This window comes from Sitodiplosis mosellana, unplaced genomic scaffold (assembly GCF_009176505.1).
Source record: "Sitodiplosis mosellana isolate CC-2019 unplaced genomic scaffold, AAFC_SMos_1.0 Smas_scaffold_6150, whole genome shotgun sequence".
In the NCBI taxonomy this organism is placed as follows: Eukaryota; Metazoa; Arthropoda; class Insecta; order Diptera; family Cecidomyiidae; genus Sitodiplosis; species Sitodiplosis mosellana.
Window position 1 is genome coordinate 4,256,998 of NW_022601391.1, and position 19,301 is coordinate 4,276,298.

The 19,301-nt window shown below is 34.6% G+C and overlaps 1 protein-coding gene across 1 annotated transcript in view; it reads right to left on the minus strand.

Annotated features, from left to right (window-relative positions):
- Positions 1–19,301, minus strand: part of LOC129574147 (uncharacterized) — a 73,486-nt gene that overhangs the window by 15,773 nt on the left and 38,412 nt on the right. The window contains exons 17-27 of the mRNA XM_055455638.1: positions 17,808–17,951; positions 17,142–17,656; positions 16,965–17,057; positions 15,844–15,904; positions 15,512–15,769; positions 15,046–15,419; positions 3,129–3,297; positions 2,997–3,039; positions 2,627–2,922; positions 1,570–2,548; positions 1,103–1,409 (exon numbers count right to left, since the gene is read on the minus strand). Of these exons, the coding sequence (XP_055311613.1) occupies positions 1,103–1,409; positions 1,570–2,548; positions 2,627–2,922; positions 2,997–3,039; positions 3,129–3,297; positions 15,046–15,419; positions 15,512–15,769; positions 15,844–15,904; positions 16,965–17,057; positions 17,142–17,656; positions 17,808–17,951 (3,239 nt within the window). The remainder of the gene's footprint in view (positions 1–1,102; positions 1,410–1,569; positions 2,549–2,626; positions 2,923–2,996; positions 3,040–3,128; positions 3,298–15,045; positions 15,420–15,511; positions 15,770–15,843; positions 15,905–16,964; positions 17,058–17,141; positions 17,657–17,807; positions 17,952–19,301) is intronic.

Sequence of the window (19,301 nt, forward strand, 5' to 3'; positions counted from 1 at the left end):
CCTTGTAAGGTGATTATACCAGGATTTATTTTTGTTCCTTTTTAGCAAGTGAACTGGTGCCGTAAAGTCACGTTTTAATTACTTAAGGGTTTTTTAATTAAAACATGACTTTACGGCACCAGTTCACGTGCTAAAAAGGAACAAAAATAAATCCTGGTATAATCACCTTACAAGGTAAAAATGCGCTCAAATGAAAATTGCAATAATGTTCGTATGGGGGTCTGTGTAGCTCAATGGATAGAGTATCTGACCGGCAATCAGAAAGTCCGTGGTTCGACTCCCGGCATAGGAAAGATGCAAATTTTTCCTCTTCTTCTTCGCTTCGAATGAGTGTTAAAAGAGAGAAAAAATTGGCATTTACTCCATACGATGCGTTTCGGAATTTTCACTGAGTATTTGCTCGTAGTATTCGCTTGGCGAATTAAGCAAATTAAAGCAATTTGAATCGTTGCGATTCTAAACATTGTAGAGTCAAAAAGTAGCATCATCAAAAAACCCTTAAGTAATTAAAACATGACTTTACGGCACCAGTTCACGTGCTAAAAAGGAACAAAAATAAATCCTGGTATGATCTGTCATAATCACATTCACCACTTCTAATGTGCTTCAGAGAGCTTCTGACAGCGCCATCCATCCGAAGCGTTTGAAACATTAAAGGCTTTTGCTGATTTTTTCTGCCGCATTTTCATTCGAGCTATCGGATTATGGTTCGAGATAATCACTTTTAGTTACTGATAGTCAGCCAAAAAGTCCGAAATTAGACGGCTGGCTAGTCAGTCACGAATTTTTCAAACGGGGTCTGTATTTTCGACTCTTCTTAGCAACGTTCAATGTTTTAGCAGTCAATGACAGATAGCTGAGGATATATGCTGAGCATAGAAACTCAGTAAGCTGAGATTGGGACATTTTGACCTTATGACGTGTAGTCCATGTAAATGCATGATGAAATGCACGAAATTGTATGCGTGCCATCATAAATTTGTATGGACTACACGTCATAAAGTCAAAATGTCCCAATATCAGCTTACTGAGTTTCTATGCTCAGCATATATCCTCAGCTATCTGTCATTGACTGTGTTTTAGTGTCAGGATATATACTTACGATTGTACCACGTGAACTTTCTGTAATTTCGCGTCCGCAAACAAACCATTTGACTTTGGACGATGATGGCGAAACTCGAGCGCAAAACGATACGACTGAACCGTGCATCGCAACAACCGGCACGGGTTCATCAATAAATATTGGAATTGTTTCACGCACAACTTCCTCAGCTTCTTTGATTGTGACTTCACATGACGTTGAACAGCATCCATATTCCGATGCAACCATGCATGTATAAAAACCTGAATCAATCGCCAGTGGATTTAAAATGCGTAACGCAATCAATCCATCACCATGGTCGATTAAACTGTCAAATGGAGATAAAAAAAGCACAATTTTTTTTTATTCTAGCGGATTTTAAAACTGGGTCTAAACTGAAGCAAAAACAATCTCAATATTTTCTCTGTTGTTGTGCATTCTTCTCTCTGATTTTTTGATTTCCATTGGAAGAAAAAAGATATAATTACCGATATTCTTCCATATTGGCTAGAATCATTTTTGAATTATATTTCCATTGCACCTCAAATGGTGTGAAACTCTGCACTTGACAAGTCAAATCTAAATGTTGACCACTTTCGACGATTTGAATTGATTCAAGTGATCGAACAATTTCCGGGGCTTGCTTCACAATTTCACTTTCATCCTGGAATAATGTCACATATACTGAAGAGGCGGCAATACTGAACTCGTTCTCAGCTATGCACGTGTAAATGCCTTCATCTTTCGATTGTACATTGTCAATGGTCAAGTTTATATTTGCATCATTTTCGGTTATTTTGATGCGTGGATCATCCAAATTGACGTCATTGCCATTGTTATAGAATTTTCGTGCTGGAGCGGATGTGCCCCGGAAATTGGCAGCCAATGCGAGTCTACCACCGATCCGAGTTGAGCTGCCCATTAGGCGCCGTGAAACGCTAATATTGCGTCTAGGCGACGATCCGGTTCGTATACCACGTCCAGCTGCACTTCTTCCAGTACCAATGATATCAAGACGAGCAGTTGCCTCAATGCGTCCATACTCATTTTCCAGTGTAATGCGATACAGGCCCGCGTCTTCGTGTGTTACTTCATCAATCTCCAAAATTCGTAGATCGTCGCGTTCTTTGATTGTAATCCGTGTGGTGGGTGTGACGATTTGACCATCTTGATCCCATGTTGACCAGGGTGTTGGGTGGCCAGCGATAGCACATTGAAATTGCACTGTTTCACCCTCTTCTGCCACCCGACTGTGTGGCACTGCATAGAATTTCGGTGACATAAACTTGTTGTGTCGTTGTTGTGCCACATTCATATTTGAGGACCGATAGGACATCGTCATCGACATTGGTGACATACTTCGGATAGGCGTTGCTCGTGGTGTAGATAGTGGAGTCGAATTTGCAGATAGAAAACCACTCGGTCTTGTTAGCTGACGACTTAATAAATTCTCTTTTTCTTCCGCCACTGCAAAGAATGAAAATGAAACGTAGAAAAAAGTGTTGGGAATGAATATGAAATTGAAATGATTAAAATTAAACTCACCATCAACAATGATGCAAGCTAATGAAAAAGTTTTGCCAATGCTATTCGATGCAACACACTTATATTCGCCTTCATCCTCCGGATAAACACGTTTTATTGACAATATGGCACGTCCGCCAACATCATATGACATACTGAAATCGTCACTAATTTGCTGCAACTTTTTACCGTCCTTTTCCCAATAGATATTTGGTGCTGGTGTGGATTCGACATGACATTCCAATCGGACGCTATCGCCATCGCAGCAACGAACATCTTTGAGTTGTCGCTTGAATATTGGTAACGTTTCAATGTTTCTAAAAAGAATTATACAAATTATACGTAAATGTATATATGTATATCGTATGTTCCCACCAAAACCAACGCTTACCCGTGTGTTATATTTTTCGTTTTGTCCATAGCGTTATTTAAGTCTGAAACGCGAGAGAAACGAAAAAATAAAGTTTGGCATTTCCAGTATGATAAAAGTATAGTAATTGTCAGTCATTCCAAAAACGGTTACCCTTTGCATAAATTTGTAAGGAAATTATGGCTTTAGTGCTACCATAACAGTTGCTTGCAACGACTGTATAGGTGCCAGTGTAGTCCAATTTAGCACGTGGTATCTCTAGACAATATGACGGTCCATCACCAATGCGGCGAAAATGTGGAGCATCCTTATAATATTCAGGCTGGAAAATAAAAATACATAGTTATTTTATTGATGGCATAATATTGACGATACGAACTTTTTATTTTTTGAATGAGAATCGGTCATTTTGTGACGTCCTTGTGCGATTTCGAAATCGGCGACAGAAACAGCACACAACAACGCAATAAGAATAAAATAATTGCTTTATGTAATACATTGCTACCATTCCACACGAATGATTTTCAGCTCGACAACAAATGTACAAGACAGACGACGTACATTTAAAGAAACGCCGCTTTTGAGCGTGCTCGCGACACAATTTTCGCTTATGAATCATTAAAAATGGGTTTCCTTTTTTGGTTAAAAATTCAAGAGACAACAGTGGCTACGATATACGCGTGCACAGTTTTATTTCCAATGTAGTTTTATTATACGCAATTGACTTCTTTTTTCATATTAAAAAAGTACAAAAACTAAAAATACTTGGTCACTGCTATCACCAATTTCTTGAACAAAATTCGTCATGCTATGAGTCCAATTTGAACTGTGAGTAGCTTGCGTTTATCGTAAGTATAATTCACATGCATTGGTCCCGACAAAGTAACGAACAAAAAAGTAATCAATTCAAAAAGAATTAGTTCTAAATGTTGACGAACATTGAAAGTCTTTAGCAATTATATTATAATTATGTCGCGATAAGAAGAAAAATTCGACCGTATGAAAAGGTGTTGCAGTTTTAAATTGGATAAACGTTATATTGGTTAGACATAATTTTTTCTGAGCAATGTGTGAATGCAGCAGTGCTAATTTGGATATAATCAACTGTCAATTAAGACATGGCGCCTATTATATGCGTTTGAAAGTAAAACCGATTTAATGATTTAAAGTAAAAGGCAATAAATCATCAGCTCTGATTTGCAGCCATTAAATTGCCGGTTGCACACAAATGAGATGCTGTATTTCGAAAACGTTCAAGCTGAGTTAGCACCTAATGTATGTAAGTTATTTCTGCATTTGATGCGTTGTTAGGCTACACGAAATCACAATGTGTGGGGATTGCATCAAATAAAGCGCCATCTGTGTCATGATGCTTTTGTTCGTATAAGTCCAAATGCGTTCAATTTCAACATTCAAAAATACGTTCAATCGTTCAAAACCATTAGCCCATATGGTATTGCATAGTTTATCTTCCATGGACTTGGTGGCGCTAATATAATAAACGTCAAAGTATAAGATTTTATACCTTATACATTGTGAGTTCGGGCTACGACTGAAAATTGGGTATTAAATAATTCATCACAATTCTTTCTGAAACAATAACATCACATCACATTTCATAGAAACATTGACATCCATCGCAGGTGCCACTATTTGTTCGATATATAAAAGATATCTTCATAACGGTGTTATTTTTTGTTTAGGTTTTTGTTGAGCATAAATGTGAGTATACATCAAATACCAACAGTGATTTTCTGCGAATTAAAAACCTATGAAAGAAAGTCGCTTTCTAAGTACGTTGAGGAGTTAGATTGTTATTTAATATATAATAGTAACTAAACAAAAATACTAATACGAACAAATAATTCATTAGATTCGTGTGTAGGGTGCACGATAGCACTAGAAAATTAAAGTTGTATGACATGTGTCGTAGTTTTGCTTCGCGCAAGAATATTGAAAATGATTTTATTTATTCATTGTTCGATTTTTGTTATCATCTCCACTATCAATGTTACCTACCAATACCTAAGAATTTCAAACAGTTTTTGTCTACAAGTATCTCAAGCAAAGATTGGCAGAATTTTTTTTTGGCAAATCTTGAAATGTTTTAAAACATTGCAGAAGACATATGTCTTCTATCTCTTACCAGGAACACAAAAATAATTCACATGTAAACGAGCGGTTTCGGCTAATCCCATTTTTATTCTCAACGATACATATCAATCTCTCCATATTTTTGGACAATTTTACTCATACTGTCTCATTTTTTAGCCAACTTTGAGCTAATTCGCCTGCAAGTGTCAAATGTACAACAGTAGAAACTCTCGGAAAAATGCTACTGTGCGAAATCGGAAAATCGAGGAAAATTCAGACCAGTCTCAATCGATCAGGCGGGAAATTTCATGTGAGGCAGCGACCCGAAGGGCGATTTTCGGAGAAAATTTCAGAGATAAATGAAATATTTATTTCATTTATCTCTGAAATGGATGGTTTTTTCGTTTAAAAATCGCCCTTTGGGTCGCTGCCTCACATGAAATTTCCCGCCCGATCGATTGAGACTGGTCTGAATTTTCCTCGATTTTACGATTTCGCGCAGTAGCATTTTTCCGAGAGTTTCTACTATTGTACATTTGACACTTGCAGGCGAATTAGCATAAAGTTGGCTAAAAAATGAGACAGTATGAGTAAAATTGTCCAAAAATATGGATGGATTGATAAATTGTCCGAAAATTAGCCAATTGTTGTCCAATATTTTTATCTGTCACACGCGTGTGACTAGATCCAAAATAAACTGCATTATATACTGACTATGTAGCAATGATTCCAACCAAAAGATCTTGGTTTTTAACGTCGATTTTCTTAATTTCCCTAATTTTTTTAAATTCCCTAATAATTATTAGTTTATAAACTAAATTATCAACTATCGTTTATTATTGTAAGGTCGGCTTACAAAGTAGAATCCACAAACAAAAAATTAAATAGTCGAATTTTCACTGTGTATTTTTTCCGGTGAGTATTTTTTATGGTATGGCACTAGTGTGTTTCTAAGTGATATGCAAAAAGTGAATGCATTTGGTTATGAATGGCTTGTGTCGAGTTGAAACTAAACCATACTTGAACCTTTTGATATGATCTTTTATCTTATTGTAAGTATAGTAAACTGCGAGTATGTATACATTTGGTTTTGCTTTAAAAAATCGGCACACAGCCATCGAGAATTTTGGCAATGTAATTTGGTTTTTTGCATGATTTACAATTTTACATGCATTCAAGACACTGGCAATCTTTTGCCTTTTTTACAATTGACTTTGTTTGCACTTGCCCGCGTTCAACAGGCTGATGCGCTGTATAAACAGCAAATCAGCATATACCTTTGCATCTTTTAGTGTTTGCGTTGATATTCAATATATTCCAATTCAATACAGGTTTCGGCTCACAGCCATCAATGCATTCATTCTCTCAGTCAAACGTTGTATGCGCATTTTTAGCTATGACTGAAGCATTAGCAGTGTGCGGAAGAACGTTGTATTTCTTTCGTCGTTGATGATGGTAAAATAAATTTTTCAACAGATCGATTTACCCTCTGGTCATGAATTTTATTTCTCAAATTTTGTATTTTGAATGAAAACATCAAAATCTTTTCATATAATACGTATAGTATTTTGATATTCAAAAATCACGAAAGAAATTCAATAGAAAAATCAAGAAAATATCAAAGAAGCTAAAAAAAAAACAAAAGTTCATCACAGAATTCCAAAAACCGTTCATATTGAACTCCTATTACATCAACAGAATACTAAGTTACATGTGAAGTTTTTTTCGACACCGACTCAAATCAACCGAGTTTACGAACGGATCTCGTGATTCACATCTTATGGTGTGGTTGGTATGTTTCTTGTTCGGCTCAGCTTAGTTTCAGTGCATTGTGCTCTTTAGTTTGAGGAATGCGAAAAAGAAATTAAAGCGACTCGCATTTCGACACAAAGGATACACTATGCAGCGTGCATACGATGTGCTTGCTGAGCGTTCATTTTCAATGGAATTCAAACGATGTGGAAACCGACTTGATGCAAAGAGTCACTTATTCAATGCTTCTTCTATCATTTCTTCGTACATTTAACACCATTTAAAAGGCCTGACAATCGTGCGCACGAAAAAAAAGAAAAAGCGTAAACAGAGCAACAACCAAGATGAAAAGTATACGCTCCACATATTTTTAAGCCATTAATTACACTTTTTCGCGAACAGTTTTCGCATTTTATCGTTTGATGCACCAGCTAAGCATCACATTGAAGTAAAATATTTTTTAGGCTTAAATAACAAACATACTGAACAATAAAAAACACGACCAACAACACGAAGCCAAAATAAGAGAAACCATTGTGAGGTAAACGGAGCGTGTGGGTTTGAAAATGAAAAAAAAGGCATATTGGTTTCTGTCAGTTGAAAAAAAAAACACACAGACACAAAATAGCCTATTGTAGGAATATTATAAGTTTTTTTTGCAAAGTTTCGTTCCTGTTCAAAAAATATCAACACTTTTCGTTCAATTGTAATTCTTCTATCGTATTTATAAGTTCGACTCATTGTTTCTGTTCTTTGTTTTACTTGTTGACGTTTATATCAGCACATTTTCGTTGTAGATGCGCTTCACGACTAAAATTGAGAATAGCTCAGAAATGAACAACAATAATTTAATTTATCTTTTGCTGTGGCCGTTTTTGCTCCATTCTTAATTTGCCGCGTTTCAGTAGTTGTGTATTTTCCATTGTGGTTTCATCATATTTGCTTATGAAATATGCTTTTGGGCGATATTTTCTCTCTCTATTTCTATCTCTCTATCTCTCTCTCCCCAAAAGATGTAACTATTCATTCAAAATACTATTTACTATTTCATTTTTTTTTTGCTTTTCAACGTCAAGAGTAATAAATATGTAAACTCTTGGAAAAAAAACTCATACATGAGATGGGAATGTAATGGTTTGATCGGTAATGACTCGCCACTTTTTTGTCGACATTTTCACAATTCCATAACATTTCGCATTCAATTTATTTGAACTGATGAGCCGATTCGCTAATAAAGCATTTCCGATGAACAATTCAAACCAGCGCTCTTTTCTTTCAGCAACATTTCTGCGTATTTGTTTTTCTCTCTTCAGTTTGCAATTCAATTCAAATGGAACATTGTTATCGAATAAGAGCTATGCTTTATTGAATATCGATAGCTTGAATTGGATTAGGTTTATTTATTACAACAACAACATTTGTTGCATCCACTGTGTATTGCATGGCAAGAGTTAGCAATTGCCTTATCAAAATGAATATTCTCCGGAGAAAACATATCAAATGTAATATAGTTGTAAATAAATAAAGCAATTTAGCTGTTCACTCCGTATTCAAAGGCGTCGCGACATTGCTACTAAAGTCATGTACTTTTACTTGTTTCCCATCATTTTGTGTTTACGCACATTCAGCAAATGCAGAAAATAAAAGAAATGCTTTATCTTGATATAATCAATAGATAGTCGGTGTATATCAAGTTGTCAATGCTACTGAGCAGCGCTGACATACATCGCGATTTCTCCAAAATGGTGAAATTCTTATGTTTTATTTATTTTCAACATTCGATCATTCGTTTAAATCAGCAAACGTGATCAATTTTAATTGATTTCTGCTGTGGATTGGAAAATCGTTTTTGTCGATAGGATAATTGAATAGTAATGTGAATTACTATTGACTTTCCATGCTCTTCGTTTGAAATCTATTTGTTTCTCTGTTTTGCAAGCCAAACCCATCATTGGAATAATACATTTGTTTTTAATATCGCAAACATGAATAGCTCAATTCATAGATCGAAAATTAACTTGAGTTACACATTTTTAGTTCAATAATTAAATGTGCACTGTGAAGTTTTATTTATCCATTCATTTACAAATTTTGTGCTGTTTGTTTTTGTTTTGTAATGAACATGCACGGGAATCGTGTAATCTAATTACTTGATTTAATATCGAGTAGAACCATAAAACATCTCCGTTTTGTTTACGAGATTAATTCAAGTAGTTTTGTTTTGCAAACCGAATTTGGATATCGAATTTCTAGCAAAATGAATGCATTTGAATAAGCAACTAAAAATACGTCTATGCCTTATGCTTCTATTTTGGCCGGTACTTATATTTGTTTGCCTATTTGGCGACACTTGAATTCAATTAAAGTGCATTTCGAATTGTTTTCACCAGAAATGCGTGATTTAATAACCGTCAAAAATCGATGTACCTTAAAATATCTATCAATCAAATCCTTGACTGGTGTCGTTTCCACCAAGGCACATCCAATGTTGATGTTTTATGTGTTAAGCTGTTTTGTTTGTTTATAGTTCATGCAGCAAATAAGTCATTTAATTGGTCACTTGTCGTCGATCAAACAATCTTGCTTGATCAATATTTCGTCGCAACTCATCAAAAGCTATCAATTAATTTCATCGCCCACAGAAACATGTACGCTAATCACTGGATAATTATCGCTTTTTCATGTAAAATATCAAATACACCGAAACGAATACTTGGCAACATCATGAAAGTAGCAGAAAAAAGTCCATACACTTAACCGTTTAACTTTTTATCTGAATACATATGATATTTGTATGTCTGACAGTAATTCGACTCTTACACAAAAATAAAAAGAACGAAATGGAAAATGGATCACTCGCGAGAGCTACGGTCTTAGAACGGTTTGATCACTGTCGTGATATTACTGCATCCCATCAACAACAAATTCAATGATGTTTTTTGCGTCTTGTGATTGCGTCGAAAGAAAACGACGAGCCGCGCAAATTAACTTTGTGCACAATAATTCGAAAATTCTTCTTGAAAAATTTACGAAAGAAAATCTCCACAGTTTACCGACTTTTTTTGATATTACAAAAGCACAACGGGGATTAAAACACAACGACCTACGCAAAACAACGGCTTAAACATAACTACCTACCGTTCGATGGTTAATCACCGAATGCTCTTTGCGCACACATCTCGATGCTTGTATAGCAACTACTTCTACTACCACCAACAATACTACTACTACTGCTATTGCTTGATATCTGTTGATGCTGTGCAACGAAGCTGTTCATTCACATTGTACTTTGTTGTTGGCGCCACTGTTCGAATTCAATGCATTGCAGTGGCTAATCTTTAAATGAATGTATTCATATGTGCAGATCTTTGGCTTTTGATCAATATGCACTGCTTTATTGCCATACATGCAGTTGAATCGATTTACTCGAAAAGAAAAAAACGAATTAATTTTACGCGGTTTTTGGTGACGTTTGGTTGAAAAAAGGCTTTATAAAAATTCCTATTGAAACTGTTCCCATGGATGGATTTTAATGTGTGCGCTGTTGCTTATGTAATGAATACTATTTGATTTTTTTACTTTTCCGTAAATGCATTTTGTTAGGAAAAGTATTGGGCTTTTCTATACGGAAGCGAATACAACAGCAAATACAACTTATATTTGGTTTGTCGTTTCGCTAATTCAGCTAAATTTAACATTGTGCCTAGGGGGAAAGATCAATTTTTTTTCCTCTGAATAAGCCTCAATATAACAAATAATGATAATTTGTAACGATTCTATGACCTCTTACAAATATTTAACCGATATTTGAATATTTCGCCGATATACCAATATTTCGTACTAAAATTGGTAGAGATATTTAGGTGAAGCGCGTTTAAGCTATTGCTCAAGTATCGCGTACTTAAGCCATTGCTCGAGTAAGCGTACTTAAGTACTTATTTATCAGTAGACTTATCATGTCATTTATTTATAGACCAGTACTACGGCAATTAAGTACTATCTTAAGTACGTGGCACTTAAACTTTATCAAGTGTCATGAAGTAAACATAATTTCGTAAGACAATTCATATGTGATTGTTCATAGCTAGGTTTATAGAAAATAATAATTAAAAATAAATGTAGATTCTGGTTTCTATTAATTTTTTATTTCATGCATAATCAGTTTTCAAAGATTCGTTTGATATAAGAAGCAGATACAGGTAGAAGTATAGCGTTAGGTACAGCGCTTTAACCAAAAGTACGTGGCACTTAAACGTGAATTTAAACGAATTCGCTGATGTATTGTTATTTTTCAAAAATAAGCGTTTATCTGCATATTGGCAGATATCGGCGTACATCGGTCTCTATTGTTCTATATTTTTATGTTGAGTTCACATTAAATGTACACGATTGACATGAATATTCAATTTATTTGACCAATTCACACCAATATACCAATGAATAACGATGAATAGCCAATAACATAGATAATAGCGTACGACGAAATCTTTCCCCCTAGCATTGTGCCATTTTTCGTTTTTTAAGGTAAAAAAAAACTGTGTTTTTGACAAAGAAAAATCTTATGACAGTTAGCTCGGAATTATTCTATACATTGTTGTGTAGGGGTTCATTAGATGATGCACAAATATATTTGTTGTTGTACTGAAGCGTTAGATACATTGTCAGTTCATCAGGGGAACGACTTTATGTAGATGGCTTATTGGTAGTATTTTCTGACAGCTGTTACATTGTATATATTAATATACGATACTATTGCCCACTGGAAGCGCGAGCAAAAAAGTTTGGATTACGTATGTAATTTATTTTATTTTCCATTTGCCTTCAAATGGATTGAAAATTTAGAGCTTTAGTGTAATTTTTCAATTTTGATGTTGCATTTCCAATTTTGGTTGGACCCAGAATTATGGACGACTTTTATGTGTTAATTATTTTTCTTCAGAAAAAATGAAACCAAGATGAGTCGTGATCATTGAAACGATATTGATGATGACTCAAATGTCATGTATGTGATTGACGTGTGAATTCATTACCCAAAAATAAACCTCAAGATGTGAATCACTGTTATGCGATCATTGTCTACCGACCACATTTTACATGTCAACGTTTTCGTGATTCAATTTTTCTTCAGAGTGTCGGTTTTTTTGTCCTTCTCTTGACATGTTTTTACTCGATGCGGGTTGATCACGTATTCGATCCGGGATGGTCATCGATTATTGTCCACCTTGCATCAACTCCAAGCCAATGCAACAATGCTCACGAATGCAACAATTATTTGGTAAACCACGTATGAACATTTCATTTAAACTAATTGCACACGCGCGAAATTTATTTTAATCGCATCAAAAATCTTATGAAACGTGATTTCATGTTTTCATTTAATCTTGCATTTATGTGAATAAATCGCAATTCTGTCTTGTTTCTACATAGATTGGAGAAAAATTAAAACCCACAGAAAAATGATTGCTGTTTTTCAATTTTTACCGCATGGATTCGAATAGTTGTTTTTATATATGTAAAAAAACGACATGAGTAAAGTCAAGAAATATGATCTATTTAGAACATATACACAGGAAATAAAACCTTGGAATAAAGTATCTGAATGACAACAACGCACAGTGATATATACCAATTCATTATTCGAAATGTGCGATGGCGAACAAAACAAAACTAAAAATGAAGAAGAGAGATGGATGACTATTACTTCGTTTATTATCTAATTCGACACATAATAAATAATCCACAGGAATAATATAACATTCAGACATAGTCGTTGTTTTGAAATGGTTGACGAAGTGTAACGCTCAGCGTTACTGATATCAGCCAGAAATCATTTCATGTGCCGACTAATTGCATCTCATTCGAAAACAATCTTTTTTTAAAAAGCCAATGCAATGTGCTATGCGTCGGTAAGTAGAAAATAAAAATCAACGATAAAAACACCAGAAAATTGTTAAACCAATCATTTAGCACATATGTAATGAACAAATAAACAATAGTGAAAAGCGGCATTGCCGGAAAATTGGTCATTGTCAATATCAGCTGTTTACACCAAGTTGGTTTAGAGTAATGTACTTGAGATATTGTTTGCAATGAAAATTTTTATTACTGCATCAGAAAAAAGGTAAAATGCAAGAATCTTCAGTTCAGTACTCTAAGCTACTGTCGATGAGCTGGTGAAAGGAGAGACGAAATGTATGTTTGGATAGATTTCCCACAAAAATGCATTTAATTTAAACCATCCACTAAAATTAAATCGATGAAATACATTGCGGAAAAATGTATTGTAAGCGTCTTCCGAGGCGCAATTCATTTCGAAACTATAGATTTACAGGCATTAACATACTAATGTTATTAATTATTAACATATTATTAACGGGGCGTTAATAACTCAAACATAACATATTATTAGATTAATAAGATTCTACGATATTATTAACATATTATCTTATTATTAATAAGATCGCCATTTTATTAAAAAGTTAATAAGATTCATCTTATTAAAATGTTAATAAGAAAATCGGATTTTATTAACCAATTTTTTTCTTCACATATTTTTTCAAAACTTCATACTAAAACATATCAAATATCGTTAGACGACGAAATCTTGAAGAAAAATACATCTGACAATATTTGACATGTTTTTAGTATGAAGTTTTGAAAAAATTTGTGAAGAAAAATTCAACATTTGGACCGAAAAAAATTGGTTAATAAAATCCGATTTTCTTATTAATATTTTAATAAGATTATCTTATTAATAATTAATAAGATGGATCTTATTAACTTTTTAATAAAATGGCGATCTTATTAATAATAAGATAATATGTTGATAATATGGTAGAATCTTATTAATCTAATAATATGTTATGTTTGAGTTATTAGAAATCTTCCAATATTTTGGTTATTAACATATTAATAACATATCGAAAATGTAAAACTATATTCGAAACTTCATTTTTTTACGGGAGTTTTATTAAAACTTTCTCAAATCTAACTTATTCTCCCAATCGTTCATACAGTTTAAATTATTTTCAAAAACAATCTGTTGTGACTCATTCTTTTACGTCCTATAACTCGAACTGAGGATTTGTCAAGAATTTCATAAAATTATCATTGATTTCGGGCAAAGAAATAACATTGCTGAACATCGCAACTCAAAATAATCAATCGATCTTGTAAGACAAAATATCTTCTACATGGATAAAATATCGCCAGACCAATTTTCGCTATTCATTTTGCAAAAGATGATCGGCAATACAAGTGCTTCGATTTCCAGCGATTGTAGGTTTCTCGGTGTGTGAATCATGTATTCAAAAGCATCAAACATGTGGTTCGATTGAAAAATGGGCCCAAAATCCGCTTTTGATTTTTCCCAACAGAAACTGTATGTAATTTGATCACAAAAAGATTTTATTCTCAGACTATGCTGTGCAAGCGAACATGAACAATGTTTTTTTTTTCCAAATGAAATATACTTGCAACGCTTTCTTGGCAAATCGCATTTATGTCGCAGAGAACATATGTGTTCAATATATTTATTTACTTGATTTGGATGGATTGTATTTTTTTTTTTTTGCTAAATCAAAGCGATTCGCGTATTTTGTATTAAAAGTAAAAATACATTTCAGTAGTCAAGGCGAACATTTGTTCACAACGCTCAAAACAAAAAAATACACCAAAAATATGCTTTTATATTATGAATCATCATTAGATGTTGTTGTGTACTACTTGTGTCTGAATCGTTTCAATTACAATTTTTGTTTGTGCATTGAAGCCAACATGTTCTGATTGTCAATTGCTTGGATGTCAATATGGTTGGTTATACATTTGTAAATGACTTCAAAGCGTTTTAACTACGAGGGAAAAAAATTACCCTTGATCTATTGGCTCGGTTAGGACCACACGTGTGCAGGGGGGGTATTCCGGTTTTATCCCCTCTAGGATTCCAAAATGTTGACCCCCCCCCCAAGCGATTTGGAAAATTTGACACTAAATAGAATCGATTTTCAGAAGTGAGGACCTTTTTTTTAGGTCTTCATTTTTTTCACACCCATTTATAAATATGCAGACCACCAATGGTGGTCCACCATTCATAAATTTGACCCCCCCTGGCAAAATCATTTTACCCCCCCCTAGAATTTTTGACCTTGCACACGTCTGGTTAGGACCAAAACACATCATTGATTCTCTATATAATCCGAATGGAATTGCTAAACTCTTTACTTACCTTTAGAAAATCGCGCAGCCACACTACTTCTACTTTTTGATCAGAATCAGCTAGTATCTCGCAATCAATCATCACCGTGTCTCCTTCAAATGCTTCGAACGATCGTGGTTTTTTTATGAACATCGGTTCTTTCGAGTATGGCATTATATTTGGTTCGCAAATGCTTGGAATGATCATACTATCACAAGTGTCAATAGTTACATTGCACGTACTCTCCGCCTTTCCAACGACATTAGTTGCGACGCAACGATAGGCACCAGCATCGTCGAATGTCGCATTCGATATGACTAATTCCACAAATCCATCGTCGTCGAGCGTAGGCACAATCCGACGGCTTGGTCGTATTTTCGCCCCATTTCGATACCAATTTACACCTTCAAATTACAAAGATAGTCTTGAAGTAGTAGTGTGCGTGTATGCACATAAACATACAATATCACATGTGTTAAGTGCAATTTCAACTTACCAACTGTTGGATATGCTTCGATTTGTGCACACAATCTGATTTCATGTCCATATTTGACATTGTAATCTGGTTCTAGGGAGCCTAAGAATTCCGGGGCGATATAAGCTCGAATGCCCTTATCAACGATCAAACTACAGTGACAAGATATTTGCCCATGTTCATTCGTTGCGGTTGCCGTATAAGTTCCACTATCGTCAAGAGTTGCACGCATTATTTCCAAGGTACTAAATGTGTCTTCATTCAAAATTACGTATCGCTCTGAAATAAAGTGAATTTTTCCAAATTGTTTTCTTCTTTCTTGGCGCTATCTACATTAGCATGACAAAACTTACCGCTAGTTGTAAGCTGTTGGTTATCCTTAAACCACGTGATTTCAGGCACAGGTAATCCAACCTACAGATTTCATAACAATTATATTCACTATAGTAATAAAATACCCGTTATGTAGCCAGTAATGGACCTCAATAGTAGTAGAACTATAGTAACAACAAAGTGCGCAGTAAACAGTGTTGTACAAAGACAAAATTTAGATAGATAAGAAAAGATGATATCTTTATCTTATATCATCTATCTTGATATCTTATCTGAATACTTTTTTCGTTATCTATCTCCAATTTTTTAGATAATTTCGAAGATAATTCGATTTTCTCATAGAAAAATATCAAAGATAACTAAAAGATAATTGGAAAAAAATATCTTATCTTTTATTGGAAAGATAAGATATTATCTCATCTTCATCGAAATTATTTTTATCATTTTTCACAAATATCTTTTCTTTATCTAAATAATTTTCAAGTCCTTTTGTACAACACTGGCTGTAAATGGAAAATATTCAGCAATGAATGCTCTAACGGCATCTATACGGTATAGTTTGGAAGTATAAGTAAATGCTTCCGTCATAAGGTTTACCCAAATGTTGGAAATGGCATTTGTCAGAAATTACATTTTAAACGTCATTCATGAATCAAGTCAGTGATCTTTCGATAGTGACAAAAGCAATGCAAACTGAACTCTGAACGGTTTCGGATTTGCTGAATAATATATTATCATTGCGCTTCACTGTGTTGTATAGTGATATTATTGGCGATATGAATGCAATTTTTTTCTGTAGATACTAATAGATATGGTCATTAGAATGTTATCGGTTTAACAAGTAACAAGATTCATGACACTGGACCAGAACAGATCTGTTTCACAAGATTCCATTCCATTTCAGCCAATTTCCAATTGATCATCGTAAAATTTGACTTTTATCACTATTATATTTGATTATATAGTACTAAAAACCATTTTAATATCAATACCGATAATTAAAAAAAAACTTCATTACTACTACCAATTCTATTACTATAGATATATTAATGTTCCAAGTTGATTACTACTGGTCCGTTACGGTGATAAACTGTTAAAATTTGAGAAAAAAAACTCCGAAAAAATAAAACTGTAAACAAACCGCTTGACAGCTCAATCGCACTGGATATGAACTTTGTATGCGTCGATCACGCAGTCTCATTGCAAATTGTGGTAAGGTATCTTCCGTAATATCCTATTAGAAATCGATCGTTAGTTGGATTGAGTCAATTTACATTACACGTGCTTTTCACATTCACTGAACTTAATTCAATCTTACCGTTTCACCATTAATCCTTTGCTTTAGCTTATTGTCCACTTCATAAATTCTATAGTTGGCCACAGCTTGCAGTCGGGCAAATGTCGAAACTCGACCTTGAGTGTTGGTCGCCTCGCAAGTGTATCGACCCGAATCACTTGATTGCACATCTCGTATTTCTAAGCGACACGTTGATGTGCCCAAGATTCTCATTGTGATTCGTTCATCATTCTGATCCAGGGGTATTTCGTCTTTGTACCATACAATGTGAGGTTTTGGTTTGCCTTTATAAATGCATTCTAAAAAGAAAAAGTCTTGGCCCAATAGTACTTTTATTTGTCCTGGTAGAATTTTTGTGAATTCTGGTAGTGTAGCAAATGCTCCGACCGTAATTGGACTTGACGTTTGTACTGAATGGCCCCAGCCATAGCGGTTCCGTGGAGTGACTCGGAAATGGTATTGTGCACCCGCTTTCAAATTGAATGCATCAAAGCAATTTATTGGTGTAATGCCAAGCTCTTGCCATCGTGCGCCACCTATTATTTACAAATCACAATAATGTTCGCATAGAAAAAACACAACCTCCATCATCGCAAATGGGTATAAACCACCATGAATGCATTGTTTATCGCATTTGCCATGATTTTAATGGTAAAAAATATTATTATTTGAAAGAAAAAACAATACCTTCAGCGCCTATCAACCAAGCTTCAACGCGGTAAGCAATAACGGGTGCAGCATCAACATTAATTGGTTTTTGCCACGATATAGATAAATGCGTCTTACCATTGTCGATTACTATTGGTTCAGATGATATTGCAGCCGGTGGATCTATCCAAAGATGAATTTAATCAAATGTTCAAATTAATTAAATTTACACAATTATTCTTTTGATATTATTCGCGAATAACAAGCGTGACTTCAAAACGTCACTGTTATGGAAACGCCATCGCAACAGGTACACTCCGTGACTGTGTTTGGCGTTTACATTTTAGATTACAACAACAAAATATTAACGCTTCATGTGGTTTGGTTAGGGTCTACAAACGTTTCGACAAATACCGCAAACGGTGATAAAAAAAACGTTATTTTTCTGTATTGTTTTATTTTGACACTTCGAAATACCGCAGAAATAACGAGAAAAAACGAAAATAACGTTTTTGGGCGTTATTAAACGGCTCTGTAAAATAACGTTTTTTCGAAACACTGAAAAATATAACGCGTTTTTAAACCCTAGGTTCGGTACACTGTATAGAGGATACCAGAGCAAATCAGCAGCAAATCTGCCTGTTGCGATGGTACGGTGATGACATTCAAGCGAGTAAAGCACGAGGAACACAAAGTCACGGTGAACAGAGGCTTTTTTACCCTTGAGCGAAGTTGTGCAATTCACAAGGGCACCAACGCTAGAAGGCGCCCCTGGGGCACTGCAGACCCCGAAATTGAATAATGATTAAAGTTCAATTTCGAACAAGAAGCCAAACAGAGAGCGCCCATTTGAGAATATCATTTATTGAAATTTGAATTGAGCGCTGAACAGAGAGATCCCCTAGTTTTTAAGTTGACTTTCTTTCATTCCTTTGGGTTTTCCAATTGTCCCCCTCTAGCGTTTCCAAAATGGAAACCTCTCCAGCTTTTTGTGTAACAAAATTTTTTCTGGGGGCGCACAGAGGAGTGGAAAGAGCCACTGCTGTAAAGAAAATACTTCACGATATACGGGTAAGATTTTGACTCAAATTTAGCGATGTCCGTTTTATGGATGAAAAAATCACTCAATATAGTGCCAAAGATTTGTGCTGTGCATAAAATTCCATTGAATTCTTATATGTTAGACATATTGACCTGCTCAGGACAAATTTTTTCCTGTAAAGTATATTTTCATTTAACCAATACATGCATATCCGTCTCTGTTTTTGTTTTCATTGAAGAACTCCGGAGAACCAATCGCATTTATTTATTCAAAAATTTTATAAATTATGAACGTTTCGTGTAAATACAAGAGCGCAACTTACAAAGCTAAAAGGAGGATGTGAGTAAAAAGAAATTATAAAATACAGCATAAATGTTATTCATAATAAGCAGTAGCATGGATTGACTGTGGTAATAATTTGGCAAACCCAAAGTAATTTTATATTGATCAGACGATCCTTTAAATAAAATAATAAAAATAAACAATCCACT